This window comes from Callithrix jacchus, chromosome 19 (assembly GCF_049354715.1).
Source record: "Callithrix jacchus isolate 240 chromosome 19, calJac240_pri, whole genome shotgun sequence".
Classification (NCBI taxonomy): Eukaryota; Metazoa; Chordata; class Mammalia; order Primates; family Cebidae; genus Callithrix; species Callithrix jacchus.
In genome coordinates, this window is record NC_133520.1 from 4719835 (window position 1) to 4735728 (window position 15894).

The 15894-nt window shown below is 43.3% G+C and overlaps 1 protein-coding gene across 12 annotated transcripts in view; it reads left to right on the forward strand.

Annotated features, from left to right (window-relative positions):
* NVL (nuclear VCP like) overlaps window positions 1-15894 on the forward strand; it is a 99156-nt gene that overhangs the window by 68770 nt on the left and 14492 nt on the right. For 9 of the 12 annotated variants that reach the window (XR_013529660.1, XM_002760472.6, XM_008985148.5 and 6 more), the window contains one exon: window positions 5419-5525. Coding sequence is in view for 11 of the 12 variants with exons in the window: in XM_002760472.6 (XP_002760518.4) it covers window positions 5419-5525 (107 nt within the window). In the remaining variant the exon portion in view is untranslated. Of the gene's footprint in view, window positions 1-5418; window positions 5526-12040; window positions 12185-15894 lie in introns of those variants that run through there. The other 3 variants (XM_054248021.2, XM_078356437.1, XM_078356441.1) reach the window with 2 other exon arrangements.

The window sequence follows — 15894 nt, forward strand, 5'->3', positions numbered from 1 at the left end:
GCCCTTTGGCACAGTTCTACCCTTTTAAAATTAAGTTATACCCAGCCAGAACTTCAGCTGATTTATAGATGCCATGGTATGTAGTAGAGCTCAATAATTATTTGTTTTGGGCTGGGCAGCATGGCTCACACTTGTAATCCCAGCACTTTGGGAGGCTGAGGTGAGCAGATTATTTGAGACCAGCCTTGGCTAATATGGTGAAATCTCTACTAAAGAGATTATTTTTAGTCTCTACTAAAAATAAAAAAATAAAAAAACACCTGGGTATGGTGGCACACACCTGTAATCCCAGCTATTGGGAAGCTGAGGCGCAAGAATCACTTGAACCTGGGAAGTGGAGGTTGCAGTGAGCTGAGATTGTGCTACTGCACTCCAGCCTGGGCAACAGAATGAGATTCTGTCTCAAAACAAACAAACAAAAAATAGTTTTTCTTTTTCTTATTTGTTTAATGAATCATAAGTAGAAACCTATTTCATGAAGGTTGTATGATCTTGTAATTATTTTCAGTGGATATATTTATAGTGTTGTTAGTCTGAGGATTCATTTTTTTTAAAAAGTTTTACTGAGATATAAGTGGGATATCGTAAAACTCACCCATTTTAAGTTTATCATTCAGTGGTTTTGAGTCTATTTACAGGGCTTTACAGCCATCCCAACAATCTAATCTTAGAATATTGGCATCACCTGGCCTGGGAAAGGTCCTAACACTTTGGGAGGCCAAGGCGGGTGGATCACTTGAGGCCAGGAGTTTGAGATCAGACTGGCCAACACAAGGAAACCTCGTCTCTACCAAACACTTACAAAAATTAGCCGGACGTGGTGGTACACACCTATAGTCCCAGATACTTGGGAGGTTGAGGCAGGAGAATAGCTTGAACCCCGGCGGCAGAGGTTGCAGGGAGCCAAAATTGCAGCACCACACTTCAACCTGGGCAACAGAGTAAGACCCTTAAAATAAAAATTTTCTATCACCCTTAAAAAATCTCACGCCTGTTAGCATTCACTTTTTCTTTTCTCATCTCCAGCCTTAGGCAACCACTAATCTTTCTCTTCCTCCCTCCCTCCCTTCCTTCCTTTTTTTTGTAGAGACAGGGTCTCATCATTTTAGCCAAGTTGGTCTCGAACGTTGGCCTGCAGCAGGCCTCCTGCCTTGGCCTCTGAAAGTACTGAGGTTTTAGGCATGAGCCACTACTCCTGGCCGTCATCTACTTTCTGTCTGTGTAAATTGTCTATTCTGGATACCTGATGTAAATAGCATAATATAGTATGTGGGCTTTTGAGTCTGGCTTCTTTCCCTTAGCATAATGTTGTCAAAGTTTATTCATATTGTAGAATGTATCAGTACTTCATTCCTTTTTACTGTGAAATAATATTCCATTGTATGGATATACCACATTTGGTTTAATCACCAGTTGGACATCTGGGCTGTTTCTGTTTTTTGGCTGTTATGAATAATGCTGCATTCATGTGTACATTTTTGTGTGATATATGTTTTAATTTTTCCTGGGTCTATATCTAGGAGTGGAATTGCTGGAACATATGATAACTCCATGTTTAACATTTTGAGAAACTGCTTAACTCTTCCAAAATGGCTGCATCATTTTTATATTCCCACTCACTAGTCATTCTGATATTACAATATATGAGAGTTCTAAGTTATTCATATTCTTACTAATACCTGTTACTGTCTTTTTCAGTTATAGCCATTCTAGTGGATATGAGGTGGTATTTCATTCTGATTTGATTTGCATTATGATAACTGATAGTGTTGAACATCTCTTATTGTGCTTGTTGGTCATTTGTATGTCTTCTTTGGAGATATATCTGTTTGAATCATGTTTTAGTTAGGTTATTTGCCTTGTCATTGAGTCGTAAGAGTTCTTTGTTCTAGATACAAGTCTAAAATCAGATATGTGATTTACATATATTTTCACCCAATCCGTGGATTGGCATCACTTTCTTGATGTTATTTGAAACACAAGTTTTTTGTTGTTGTTTTTATTTTTTTCTATTTTCAATTCTTTTTTTTTTAATTTTAGTTATCCAGTACTCATTTTTGTCCTGTAACAAGTTTTTAATTTTGATAAATTCAAATTGATGTGTTTTTTCTTTCATTGCCTGCAATTTTGATGGTATGTCGGTGCTGTAAACATTATTTCCTAGCCAAAGGTCACAAAAATTAACTCCTGCATTTTCTTCTCAGAGTTTTACACTTTTTAGCTCTTACATTTAAGTCTTTGATCCATTTTGAGTTAATTTGTATGTGTGAAGAAGGTGTCCAAATTCATTCTTCTGAGTATCAGTATCCCATGTCAGGCCCAGTGCAGTGACTCACGCTGGTAATCCCAGCACTTTGGGAGGCCAACGCTGGAGAATTGTTTGAGCTCAAGAGTTCAAGACCAGCCTGGGCAGCTTAGTGAGACCTCAGTGCTACAAAAAATAAAGGAAATTAGATGGGCATGATGGTGCATGCCTCTAGTCCTAGCGACTTGGGAGGCTGAAGTGGGAGGATTCCTTGAGCCTGTTAAAATTCGTGCTTTGAATTAAGAGACCCCCTCCCTCCCACGCCCCCACTCCTGCAAACAGGCTTTGTGTGAGCAACATGGCTGTTTATTCACCCATGGGTGCAGGTGGGCTGAGGCTGAAAAGGGCGTTAGAGAAGGGCAGTGGGATAGGAGTTGGTTTTATAGGTTGGGGCAAATCTTTTGGGGAGGGGCAGGGGTGGTACGGAGTAAGATAGGCTATAGTGGTGGAGGTAGGAGCAAGAAGTATACGTTACCATGAGTTCAGTTACAATGGCAGGTGGGGTAAGAGTAGTTAAGATGGTTGGGAGGGATAAAGGGAAGCTTATGTGGGTGGAGGGGGAGGCGCCGATGGGTGATCAGAGATAATGGCAAATGCAGATGCGGGTTGGGGGTTGGTCAGCCAAAGTAGGCAGGACTTTAGACTTTCTGGATCCAGGCTTGCACGTGGAGGCCTGACAGAGCCAGGAGATCAAGGCTGCAGTGAGCTATGATACACCACTGCACTCCAGCCTGGGCTACAGAGTGAGACCCTGTCTCCAGAAAGAAAAAAAAATCTACTTGTCCTAGCACCTTTGTTACAAAGATTAATTACTCCGGCATTGAATTGTCTTTCTACCTTTGTCTAAAATTTAGGGTCCATTTGTAACAAAATAATGTTTTCCTAAAGTTAAAAGTTGCTACTGTTACCTCTCAATTTAACTTTTTTTCTTTTTAATTAACTTTTTTTTTTTTTTTTTTTTTTTAACCAATGGCAAGCTGTAATAGCTTTTTTGCAGTGGTGGGCGGGGGAGGTCCTTGATATAGAACAGTAGATGCTGCTTATCAACGTTTGAAAAAGAGAGTTCTGCCGGGCACGGTGGTGCGTGAGAATCTCAGGAGTCCAGGAGTTCTGGGCTGTAGTGCGCTATGCTGATCGGGTGTCCACACTAAGTTCAGCATCCATATGGTGACCTCCTAGGAGCAGGGGACCACCAGGTTGCCTAAGGAGGGGTGAACCGACCCAGGTCGGAAACGGAGTGGGGCAAAACTCCCTGGCTGATCGGTAGTGGGATCGCACCTGTGAATAGCCACTACACTCCAGCCTGGGCAACATAGCGAGACCCAGTCTCTTTAAAAAAAAAAAAAAGAAGAAGAAGATTTGTTTTTGTGGGGTTGTTTGTTTGTTTTGAGGTGGAGTTTCACTCTTGTTGCCCAGGCTGCTGTGCAATGGCATCGTCTCAGCTCACCACAACCTCTGCCTCCCGGGTTCAAACGATTCTCCTGCCTCAGCCTCTCGAGCAGCTGGAATTCCAGGCATGTGCCACCATGCCTAATTTTGTATTTTTAGTACAAATCCATGTTTTAGTACAACATGGATGGGATTTCTCCATATTGGTCAGGCTGGTCTCGAACTCCTGACCTCAGGTGATCCGCCCACCTCAGCCTCCCAAAGTGCTAAAATTACAGGCTTGAGCCATTGCATCTGGGCCACTTTTTTTTTTTTTTAAGACAGTCTCTGTTGCCCAGACTGGAGTGCAGTGGCATGATCTCAGCTCACTGCAACCTCTGCTTCCCAGGTTCAAGAATTCTGCTGCCTCAGTCTCCTGAGTGGCTGGGATTACAGGTGCACACCACCACACTTGGCTAATTTTTGTATTTTTAGTAGACCAGCTTTCACCATGTTGCCCAGGCTGTTCTGGAACTCCTGACCTTAAGTGATCCTCTTGCCTCAGCCTCCCAAAGTACTAAGATTATAGGTGTGAGCCTCCATGCCTGGCCTGTATTTCTATGTTTAAATTAAAAGATGTTTCGACAGCATGATAATTGGCATAGAGCTGAGACAGGTAGATCAAAGGAACAGAAAAAAAATCCAGAAGTATTCTTATGCATATCTAGATAGTTTATGTTTTTATAAAGCACAAAGGCAATGCAGTGGATAATGTAAAGTCTTTTCAACGATGAGTACTGGAGCAATTGAATATCTATATGCAAAAAGAAAAATTGAACCTTATTCCGTACCTCTACCATATACAAAAACTCAAAATGAATCAAAAACCAATGAAAACAACACTATAAAATTCTTGGACGAAAATATTGGAGAAATTTTTTTCTACCTTGAATTAAGCAAAGATTTCCTATGTGACATTAAAAGCACAAACCATAAAGGAGAAAATAGATAAACTGCTCTTTGAAAGGTGCCAATAAGCCAGGTGCAGTGGTACACACCTATAAACCCAGCTACTCAGGAGACTGAGTCAAGAGGCTCCCTTGAACTCAGAAGTTCAAGGCTAGCCTGGGCAGCATAGTGAGAATCAGTCTCTTTAAAAAGTGCAAATAAGAGAACATAAAAATAAACCACAGACTAGGAGAAAATATTTGCAAAGCATGTTATCTGTTAAAGGATTAAAAACTACACCATTCTGGGCCAAGCATTGTGGCTCACACCTATAATCCCAGCACTGTGGGAGGCTGACAGGGACAGCTCACAAGGTCTAGAGATCGAGACCATCCTGGGCAACATGGTGAAACCTAGTCTCTACTAAAAATACAAAATGTAGCTGGGCATGGTGTTGCATGCCTGTAATTCCAGCTTCTTGGGAGGCAGAGGCACGAGAATCACTTAAACCCGGGAGGCGGAGGTTGCAGTGAGCCAAGATTGTGCCACTGCACTCCAGCCTGGTGACAGAACGAGACTTCATATCAAAAAAAGAAAAAAATTAGACAGGTATGGTGGCATGCGCCTATAGTCTTAGCTATTCAGGAGTCTGAGGTGAGAGAATCACCTGAACCTGGGAGGTTGAGGCTGCAGTGAGCTGAGATGGGAGACAGAATCTGGGAGACAGAACGAGACCCTGTCTCTAAAAAATAAAAATAAAAGATTTTATTAAGACTTTTTCCTCCCTTCTTCTCTAGATATAATTGATCCTGCAATCCTGCGCCCAGGCCGTCTGGACAAAACACTGTTTGTGGGTTTACCACCCCCCGCAGATCGCCTTGCCATCTTAAAAACTATCACAAAAGTGAGTAAAGGAAATGGTATATTTTTGCATATGTTTCTGTTGTTTTAAATAGAGACAGTTATAACAGGTAGTAATTTTAGTTGAGTAATTACTCTTTCTATAGTTGTAAATGTTTGCCCAGCCTCTATCTCCCAAAGGGAAGGTGAACTGATCTTCAATTATTACTTTAAAATAATTTACCTCAGATCCTCTTTGAAATAGAATAGAAACTTGTAGAGAAACTCCAGCACTTTGGGAGGGCGAGGTGGACAGATTTGAGCTCAAGAGGTCAGGACTAGCCTGGGCAATATACTGAGACTGTCTCTACAAAAAATAGAAAAAAATAGCCAGATAATGGTGGCACACACCTGTAGTGCCATGAACTCAGAAGGCTGAGGTGGGGGGACTGCTTGAACCAAGAGGGTCAAGGCTTCAGTGAGCTGTGATCACGCCACTACACTCCAGCCTGGGCAACAGAGCAAGACCCTATCTCTAAAAATAAATAAGTAAGTGGGCCAAACACGTTGGTTCACCTGCAATCCCAGCACTTTGGGAGGCTAAAGCCAGTGGATTGCTTGAGCTCAGGATCAGCCTGGGAAACATGGAGAAACCCCATCTCTGCAAAAAATAAAAAATTAGCTGATGTCAATGGTTCAGTCCTGGCTGAAGCTGGAGAATCGCTTGAGCCCAAGAAGTGGAGGTTACAGTCGGCCAGGATTGTACCACTGCACTTGAGCCTGGGTGACAGACTAAGACCCTCTCTCTCAAAAAAAAAAAAAACTGAATAAGTTCTGTCATCCTACTTCTCACTACTTGGAACTAGTTTTTCTGCCCTTCACACATTACATTTTGAGGTCTGTGTAAGTGCTTCGTATCTACATTTCTATAGCTTTGCGGTGGGAGAGGGAGCTAACCGGTGCTGTTAGCCCCTCTGGAGATGAAATGGCTTGTACCTGGACCCGCTCTGTCCTTCCAGTTAGAGATACGTCCCCTGTGGGAGCTGTCCACCTCCCTGGAAAGTTGCATACCTTGGCAGTTCTTCCTGATTCTGCTGAAATCCCTTGATTATGTGTCTAACTTTTTCCAGAGCTGTCTTCTCCTCAGGCTACTTGTCTCCAGCTTGGAATATTAATGGACATCACAAGATTTTGTCAACTTACCTTCTTTCTTCCTTACTCCTTCCCAGGAATGGAGGCCTAATTATCAGCCATTTTTGAATTTTCTCCCTGCACCCACTTCTCAACATTTGCAGCAGGAAGGTTTACTCCTTTCTTTGTTTGGTTGCTACTGGTAAATCTTAAAACTTGCTTTAGTATATTCTTTTGATGCTGACAAAGGAAGATTCTGTGATCCTTCTTCACTGGGCCATCATTACTTACAACTGCCTGTAGCAGTGTTCCTGACAGTCACCCAGAGGAGGGAGAACAGGGCAGATGAGAACAGAAGGAAGATCATCCTTATGGGGTAAAAAGATTCCATTAATGGCAGTATGGAAAATAGCTTAAAAGCCAGTAAAACTAAAAGCTATGAAATTAAGCATGTTAGAACTAATGCAGGTATGACTCAGAAACATCAGTGAAAAAGAAAAAATAACGAACTAAGGTGTTATCACAGGAATAACAAGGAAGATGTAGATATGAGAACTGCTTAAAGGTTTTAATTAGTAGGACATTGAATTAACTGTAGAGTCGGGAGGTAAAGGAAAAGGTAGATGAATTTGCAGCTTGTGCAGCTGGTGGCATCTACTAGGATAAGAGGTCTGGGAGATGAGCTTCAGGTGCCTCGGCATTATCCAAGTGGAGAGGTCGAGCAGGATGTTGGGTCTGTGGGTGGGAGTTCAGGAGAGTCCTCTGGCTGGGTTATAGTTGTGCCTGTCACCAGGACATAGCTGGTGGTAAAAGCTATGAAAACGTGTTGCTTTAGCTCATTGGTTCTCAACCTAAGGCAGTTTTCCCACCTCCCCACCTCACGTTCCCAGGGAACATTTGGCAGTGTCTAGGGACTTGTGTTTACCCCTACGGCAGAGGAATGATAATGCTGCTAAATATCCCACAGTGCACAGGACAGCCAACAACAAAGATTGTGCAAGGCCAGGCATGATGGCTCACGCCGGTAATCCCAGCACTTTGGGAAGCTGAGGCAGGAGGATCACTTGAGCCCAGGAGTTTGAGATTAGCCTGGGCAGCAGAGTGAGACCCTGTCTTCTACAAGGAATTTTGTTTTTTTTTTTTTTTTGAGATGAAGTCTCACTCTATTGCCCAGGCACCATCTCAGCCCACTGCAACCTCCACCTCCCAGGTTCAAGTGATTATACTGCCTCAGCCTCCTAAGTAGCGGTGATTACAGGCATGCATTACCCCACCCAGCCAATTTGTGTATTTTTAGTATAGATGGGGTTTCATCATGGGAGAACCCCCATCTATACTAGTTTAGTTTTACTGGCCAGGGTGGTCTCGAACTCCTGATCTTGTGATCCACCTGCTTCAGTCTCCCAAAGTGCTCGGATTACAAGTGTAAGCCACTGCCCCCAGCCAAGAAAATGTTTTTAATTAGCTGGGCATAGTGGCATGCACCTGTAGTCCCAGCTACTTGCTAGGCTGAGGTGGGAGGATGGCTTGACCCTAAGAGGACAAGGCTGCAATGAGCCATGTTCACACCACTGCACTCCAGCCTGAGCAACGGAGCTGAGACACTGTCTCAAGGGAAAAAAAAAAATTATTCAACTCAGAATATCAGTAATGCTAAAGTTTAGAAACCCTGCTTTGGTTGCACATGCTTCTTTCTTTGCATCAAACAAGTTTGATGATGAATGCATCATGGCATTTTCCCTCCCTTTCGTTGGCTCTGGTTTGTTTGTTTTTAAACAGGGTGTCAAAAAAAGAGGCCTTGTTTGTCACCCGTGCTGGAATGCAGTAGTGTGATCTCAGCTCACTGCAACCTCAGCCTCACAGGTTCAAGCAAATCTGCCTCAGCCTCCCCAAGTAGCTGGGGCTACAGGTGCACGCTGCCATACCTGGCTAATTTTTTATGTGTTTTCAGTAGAGACGGAATTTCACTATGTTAGCCAGGCTGGTCTCAAACTGCTGACTTGAAGTGATCTGGCCACCTCGGCCTCCCAAAGTGCTGGGATTACAGGTGTGAGTCCCCATGGCTCCGTCATGAGGAACTATGATAGTGAGATTTTGTTTGCTTTGGTCAATGTATGTGGGTGTGTATGTATATACAAGTAAGCACACACATATAATCCAAGCTTGTTTATGAATTTCCTGTAATCGTGGTGATAAATGATAAGTCTTTCACACTTGTCCTTGGGATTTCATGAACCAAAGAGAAAAGTTGGATTGGTATATATTTCTAGACATGCCAGACATGAGGCATGTGGTATTCGGAGCATTATAGATTTGGACCCAGAAGAATAATTGACTCGTTCTTCCTGTTGTGTTTCATTCACTGTGTGGTACTCACACCAGAACAGCTTTACACTTCATTCATCTAGAATTTCAGTGCTGTTTGCGGAAATCATTAGGCCTCAGACCAAGGTCTGAATGTTCAAAGTACCCCACTTCGGCCAGGCACAGTGGCTCATGCCTGTAATCTCAGCACTTTGGGAGGCCAAAGCAGGTGACTCACTTGAGGTCAGGAGTTCAAGACCAGCCTGGCCAACATGGTGAAACCCCATCTCTACTAAAAATACAAAAATTAGCTTGGCGTCGTGGCGCACGCCATAATCCCAGCTACTTGGGAGGCTGAGGCAGAAGAATCGCTTGAACCCGGGAGGCGGAGGTTGCAGTGAGCCAAGATCATGCCATTGCACCCCAGCCTGTGCAGCAGAAGTGAGACTCCATCTCAAAAAAAAAATCCCACTTTGTCAATAGGGATTTGTTATAAACTAAATACATCCTTGACTGTGCAGACACTAAGAAACATAAGACATTGTCTCACCTCTCAGGAGCTTGTCTTCTAGATGATAATAGAAATGTTTATGAAACAACAACAAATGTATTATTCATTTATTCCTGAGGAGGGGAAGTAAATAAAGGTGACTGAACAGTGTGGAGATTCCAACCATATATATATAAAGACATTCAGTGAAAAACGTCAGGAAGGAAATATGCCAGAATACCCACAGTGCTTGCCTCCGGGAGATGGCATTACACGTTATTTTTCTGCTTTGTCAGTGCTCTTCAACTGAAGCCCACCAGGAACACACGTGTAGTTGAACAAGTTGGGCTTATTACTCTGCAGTTCAGAAGAATGTACCCCATGGGGAACTAGGGGCATTATCTCAGTAAGAGGGTATTAGAAAGGACTTAGTTGATTTGGGATTCGTGTTAGATTTGGGAAGGATTTAATAACAGGCTTTGCCCCAAATGACTGTTGAAACACAAGCATGATTCTGTAATTGCGTGACTTAATAAATCTTACCTAAAAGGAAGGAAGACTACACCAAGGCTAAAACTGTGATTGGCAAAGAAACAGCAGTGATATTAGCTAGGATGGTGGATGTTGGGTCATTTTGGTGTCTGGGACAGTGTTTGTGCTTTGTCCATGTTCAGGCTTCATTACAGAGTTCTCATGTCTGTCTTGATCCTTCATGGTCACAAAGTGGCCTTGGGTAATGTCCATATTCTGTGGAATTGTTTATTTCATAGGAGAGCACCATAGCCTCGCTGTAAGGGCCCAGCCAGCTTGGAGCAACAACAAGACCTACCTAATAATATCAGGCTAGATGTCCAGGGCTTCTTGGCTCACTGTAACCTCTGCCTGCCAGGATCAAGCGATTCTCCTGCCTCACCCTCCCGAGTAGCTGGGATTACTGGTGCACACCACCATGCACAACTGATTTTTGTATTTTTAGTAGGGATGGAGTTTCACCATGTTGGCCAGGCTGGTCTCAAACTCCTGACCTCATGATCTGCCCACCTCAGCCTCCCAAAGTGCTGGGATTACAGACGTGAGGCACCGTGCTCAGCCATTTTTCTAGTTTTAGTAGAGACAGGGTTTCGCCATGTTGGTCAACCTGGTCTCAGACTCCTGGTCTCAAGTGATCTGCCTGCCTTGGCCTCCCAAAGTGCTCATTTGCTTATATTTTCAGATTTTCTCTCATGACTAAATGTATGTATGTATTTGGTTTGTCTATCCGTGTAAAGAATAGTCATCTGGCACAAATGGGGTGGATAAGAGAGAGGAGCCCTGCAGCTTCCAAACATGAAGTTGTGAATATGGGAGAAGAAACAAAAAAACAAAAAAGACATTTCAATAGAAAAAGTCAATTTTGGGCAGGCGCAGTGGCTCACACCTGTAATCCCAATACTTTGGGAGGCCGAAGCGTGTGGATTCCCCCCTCCCAAGTAGCTGGCATTACAAGCACATGCCACTACACCCAGCTTTGCATTTTTAGAGAGATGGGTTTCCCCATGTTGGCCAGGCTGGTCTGGAACATCTGACCTTGTGATCCGCCCACCTCAGCCTCCCAAACTGCTGGGATTACAGGCATGAGCCATGGAGCCCAGCCAAAAGCATCTTTTGTAGATTGTGCTTTAGACTGCTGCATAGTCAGTCCTCAGCCTCTGTCTGTGCCAAAGGCAGAAGGGCTTTTGTCCATTTATTCTCTTTGACTTGAGAGTGCATTTTTGCTTCAACTCCGGCTGTGTCCTGTTCTCAGACTTGGAACCTCATTGGGCAGAGTGCATGACCTGCATGGAGGAGCAGGACCCGCATGCAGCTTCCCTGTGCCCTATCTGCCTATGTCAGCCTGCTGCGCTCTCCAGGGGCTGTTAGCACTGCAATTTCACATCCTTATCTTACCTCATCCTCCAGAGGTCATGAGTGTTTTTGTTTAAAGAACTTTGTTGATGGCTAAAGCAGGGCAGAGTGAGAGGAAGAGGAAGCACAGTATCTAATTCTAGAGGGGAGAAGTCATAAGGCAGACTTCCTGCCCATGTGTATTCTTTGTAAGTCAACAGAAAGTGAGGAAAATTGACATTTTTAATGTTTACCCTTTCTATTTCAGTTTGCTAGCTTTTGACTTTAATTCCCCAGATTGTTTTATATACAGTTTTCTCTTCTATTAACATCTGAAATATTAGAGAGATTAGAATAGAGTTCTTTAGTCCTTTTCTTAAAAGTCTGAAAAAAATTGTGGGTCAGAGCAACTTCTTCATATCTTTTGGGTTCTAGGTTTCTTGAAAGAAGAGTGAGTAAGCTGGGCACAGTGGCTCACACATGTAATCCCAGCAGTTTGGGGGGCCAAGGTGGGCAGACCATGAAGTCAGGAATTCAAGACCAACCTGACCAACATGGTGAAACCCGTCTGTACTAAAAATACAAAAATCAGCCAGGCCTGGTGGCATGTGCCTATAATCCCAGCTACTCAGATGGCTGAGGCAGGAGAATCACTTGAACCTGGGAGGTGGAGGTTGCAGTAAGCCAAGATTGTGCCACTGCATTCCAGCCTGGGCAACAGAGCAAGACTGTCTCAATTTAAAAAAAAAAAAAGGCGAGAGCAATATGGTAATTTTTTTTTTTTTTTTTAGATGGAGTCTCGCACTGTCACCTAGGCTGGAGGGCAATGGTGTGATCTCAGCTCACTGCATCCACCTCCTGGTTTCAAGCAATTCTCCTGCCTCAGCCTCCCAAGCAGCTTGGATTACAGGTTACTGCTACCACACCCAGCTAATTCTTGTTTGCATTTTGAGTAGAGATGGGTTTCACTATGTTGACCAGGTTAGTCTCAAACTCCTGACCCCATGATCCAGCCGCCTCAGCCTCCCAAAGTGCTGACATTAGGAGTGTTCAGCCACCACGCCCAGTCTTTTTATATTTCTTATTGGGTATTTCTGGTGATGATGAGGTGATAAGAGGTCTATCACTAAAAGCTTAATGACAAGTACAATTTTTTTTTCTTTGAGACAGAGTCTTGCTCTTTTTGCCTGGGCTGGAGTGCAATGGTGCAATCTCGGCTCCCCGCAACCTCCACCTCCTGGGTTCAAGCGATTCTCCTGCCTCAGCCTCCTGAGTAGCTGAGATTACAGGCATGTGCCACCACACCCGATTAATTTTGTCTTTTTAGTAGGGAGGGGGTTTCTCCATGTTGGTCAGGCCGGTCTCAAGCCTCGAGAGATTACAGTGAGCCAAGATCTCACTATTGCACTCAAGCCTGGGAAACAACAGTGAAATAGTGTCTCAAAAAAAAAAAAAAAAGAAGCATTACTGATGCTAAATCCCAGCACTTTGAGAGGCCGAAGCGATTGGATCACGAGGTCAGGAGTTTGAGACCAGACTGACCAACATGGTGAAACCCAGTCTCTACTAAAAATACGAAAATTGGCCAGGGCGTGGTGGCGTGCACCTGTACTCCCAGCTACATGGGAGGTTGAAACAGGAGAATTGCTTGAACCCAGTGAAGTGAGATCACGCCACTTCACTCCAGCCTAGGCGACAGAGTGAGACTCTGTCTCAAAAAAAGGAAAAAAATGGCCGGGCGTGGTGGCTCACGCCAGTAATCCCAGCACTTTGGGAGGCCGAGGTGGGTGGATCACGAGGTCGAGATCAAGACCATCTTGGTCAACATGGTGAAACCCCGTCTCTACTAAAAAAAAATACAAAAAATTAGCTGGGCATGGTGGCGCGTGCCTGTAATCCCAGCTACTCAGGAGGCTGAGGCAGGAGAATTGCCTGAACCCAGGAGGCGGAGGTTGCGGTGAGCTGAGATCGCGCCATTGCACTCCAGCCTGGGTAACGAGAGCGAAACTCCGTCTCAAAAAAAAAAAAAATAGACTTGTGTCACCAAATGGAAATAATTGTTAAAATAAAAATAGTAGCACATCTTGAATTACTTTTTGAACCTGAGTATTTCATATATGCTTAATCAGAATTATATGAAATATCTGTAAATGAGCCATAATTGTTTTCAAATATGAGTAAAATAATGTAGATGTATAACAAAGTTTACCATGTTAGCCATTTGTAAATGTGTATTTCTGTGGCGTTAAGTACATTGACACTGTTGTGCACCCATCACCGCTACTCATCTCCAGAACTTTCTCATCTTCCCAATCTGAAACTGTACCCATTAAACACGAACTACCCATTCCCCTTTCCGCAGCCCCTGGCAACCACCATTCTACTTCCTGTCTCTATGATTTGCCTATTCTAGGTACCTCATACAAGTAGAATTATACAATATTTGTGGGCGATAACTTTTTTTTTTTAAGATGGAGTTTTGCTCTTGATGCCCAGGCTGGAGTGCAATAGCATGGTCTTGGGTCACTGCAACCTCTACCTCCCGGGTTCAAGTGATTCTTCTGCCTCAGCCTTCTAAGTAGCTGAGATTACAGGTGCCACCTGTACATACCACACATACATTTTTAGTAGACACAGGGTTTCACCATGTTGCCCAGGTTGGTCTCAAACTCCTGACCTCAGGTGATCCGCCTGCCTCGACCTCCCAAAGTGCTGGGATTACAGGCATGAGCCACCCTGCCTGGCCTGTAATTTCTTAAGAGATTATTTTTCTTCTTTTTATAATAATTCCTTTAGCTTAGCTTTCTGTAGTTACCAAATTATTTGAGATTTCCGTTAGGGCCTTTATTAAAAGATAATGTATTATTGTAACATAATATTATATTATTAAGAGATAATGTCATAAAGAAAAACCAAATTAGTTTAAGCTTCTAAATACTTCATATCATAGTACCATTTCAGTAAATGATTTTCCAAAATACTCATATTTGTTTTATAAGCTCTTTAACATGCCATTTAAAATTTTTCTTGGCCGGGTACAGTGGCTCACTCTTGTAATCCCAGCAGTTTGGGAGGCCGAGGCAGGTAGATCACCTGAGGTTGGGAGTTCAACACCAGCTTGGCCAATATGGTGAAACCCCGTGTCTACTAAAAATACAAAAATTAGCCATGGTGGTGATGGGCACCTGTAATCCCAGCTACTCGGGAGGCTAAGGCAGGAGAATTGCTTGAACCCAAGGAGGCAGAGGCTGCAGCAAGCCGAGATTGCACCACTGTACTCCAGCCTGGGCAACAGAGTGAGACTCTGTCTCAAAAAGAAGAGAAAAATTCTGATCACTCTCACATGAGAATAAACAGAATTCATTTTACTTCTTACTGTAAGTCAGAGATATTGCCACATTGCAATTAAAGAATAGTTAGATTTCAGTAATCCAAAGTTTCCTTTGCCCTTATTTCTAATAATTAGAAACCAATGTTGCTATAGAGACTTGGAGGTATCCTAGGTGGAGCACACCTCATGCCCTCAAAAAAAAGAAAAATCAGTTTGTAGTTTGTTTCTTTCAAGTGAGGGTATTTGAAAGGATTTATCTTTCTAAAGCTTTAATCTTCTAGAAATCTGGAAACTTCTCAGAGTATCTAAATGTATAACAATTAAGTCATTTTCTGAAGCTCATAGACCACCTGATTTATTTATTGTGTTCCTTTATATAACAAGCTTTCTTTCACTAAAGATTGTTCTTAAACAAAGAATGTGCTAAGAATAGAAAGCCAACAATTGCTCCCACTATGCAAATGTGAGAAAAATTCCTCTGCCTGGCACAGTGGCTCATGCCTGTAATCCCAGCACTTTGGGAAGCCAAGACGGGTTGATCATGAGGTCAGGAGTTCAAGAGCAGCCTGATCAATATGGTGAAACCTGTCTCTACTAAAAATACAAAAATTAGCCAGGCATAGTGGCACACCTATAATCCCAGCTACTCAGGAGGCTGACGCAGAATCACTTGAACCCAGGAGTCAGAGGTTACAGTGAGCCAAGATCATGCCACTGCACTCCAGCCTGGGCAACAGAGTGAGACTCCATCTCAAAAACAAAAAAAGAAAAAGAAAAATTCCTCCTCTGGGTCCTCACACAGGGAACAGTAAGATGTGATGCACAATGCCTTTAACAATATTTCTGACATAAACACAGTAAGCCTCTTGGGACTGAGGCTTGTCATTTTCTTAATATAAACTGAGGGTATTACTCAAAGACAGTTCCTTAAATACAATTTGATGAAGGTCCAAGAAAGGCACTCTGAGGGTGCACAGGACATTGGGCAGTCCAGCTTAACCCAAGGGTAGAATCTGGATATTGAGAAGTATAAAAGAATGGTCTTCAGGCATTCCAAATTAGTTCAGACGATTCTAATAATGAATGAATTTCTTATGATTGAGCTTTTTTTTTTTTGAGACGGAGTTTCGCTCTTGTTACCCAGGCTGGAGGGCAATGGCGCGATCTCGGCTCACTGCAACCTCTGTCTCCTGGGTTCAGGCAATTCTCCTGCCTCAGCCTCCCGAGTACCTGGGATTACAGGCACGCGCCACCATGCCCATCTAATTTTTTTGTATCTTTAGTAGAGACGGGGTTTCACCATTTTGAGCAGGA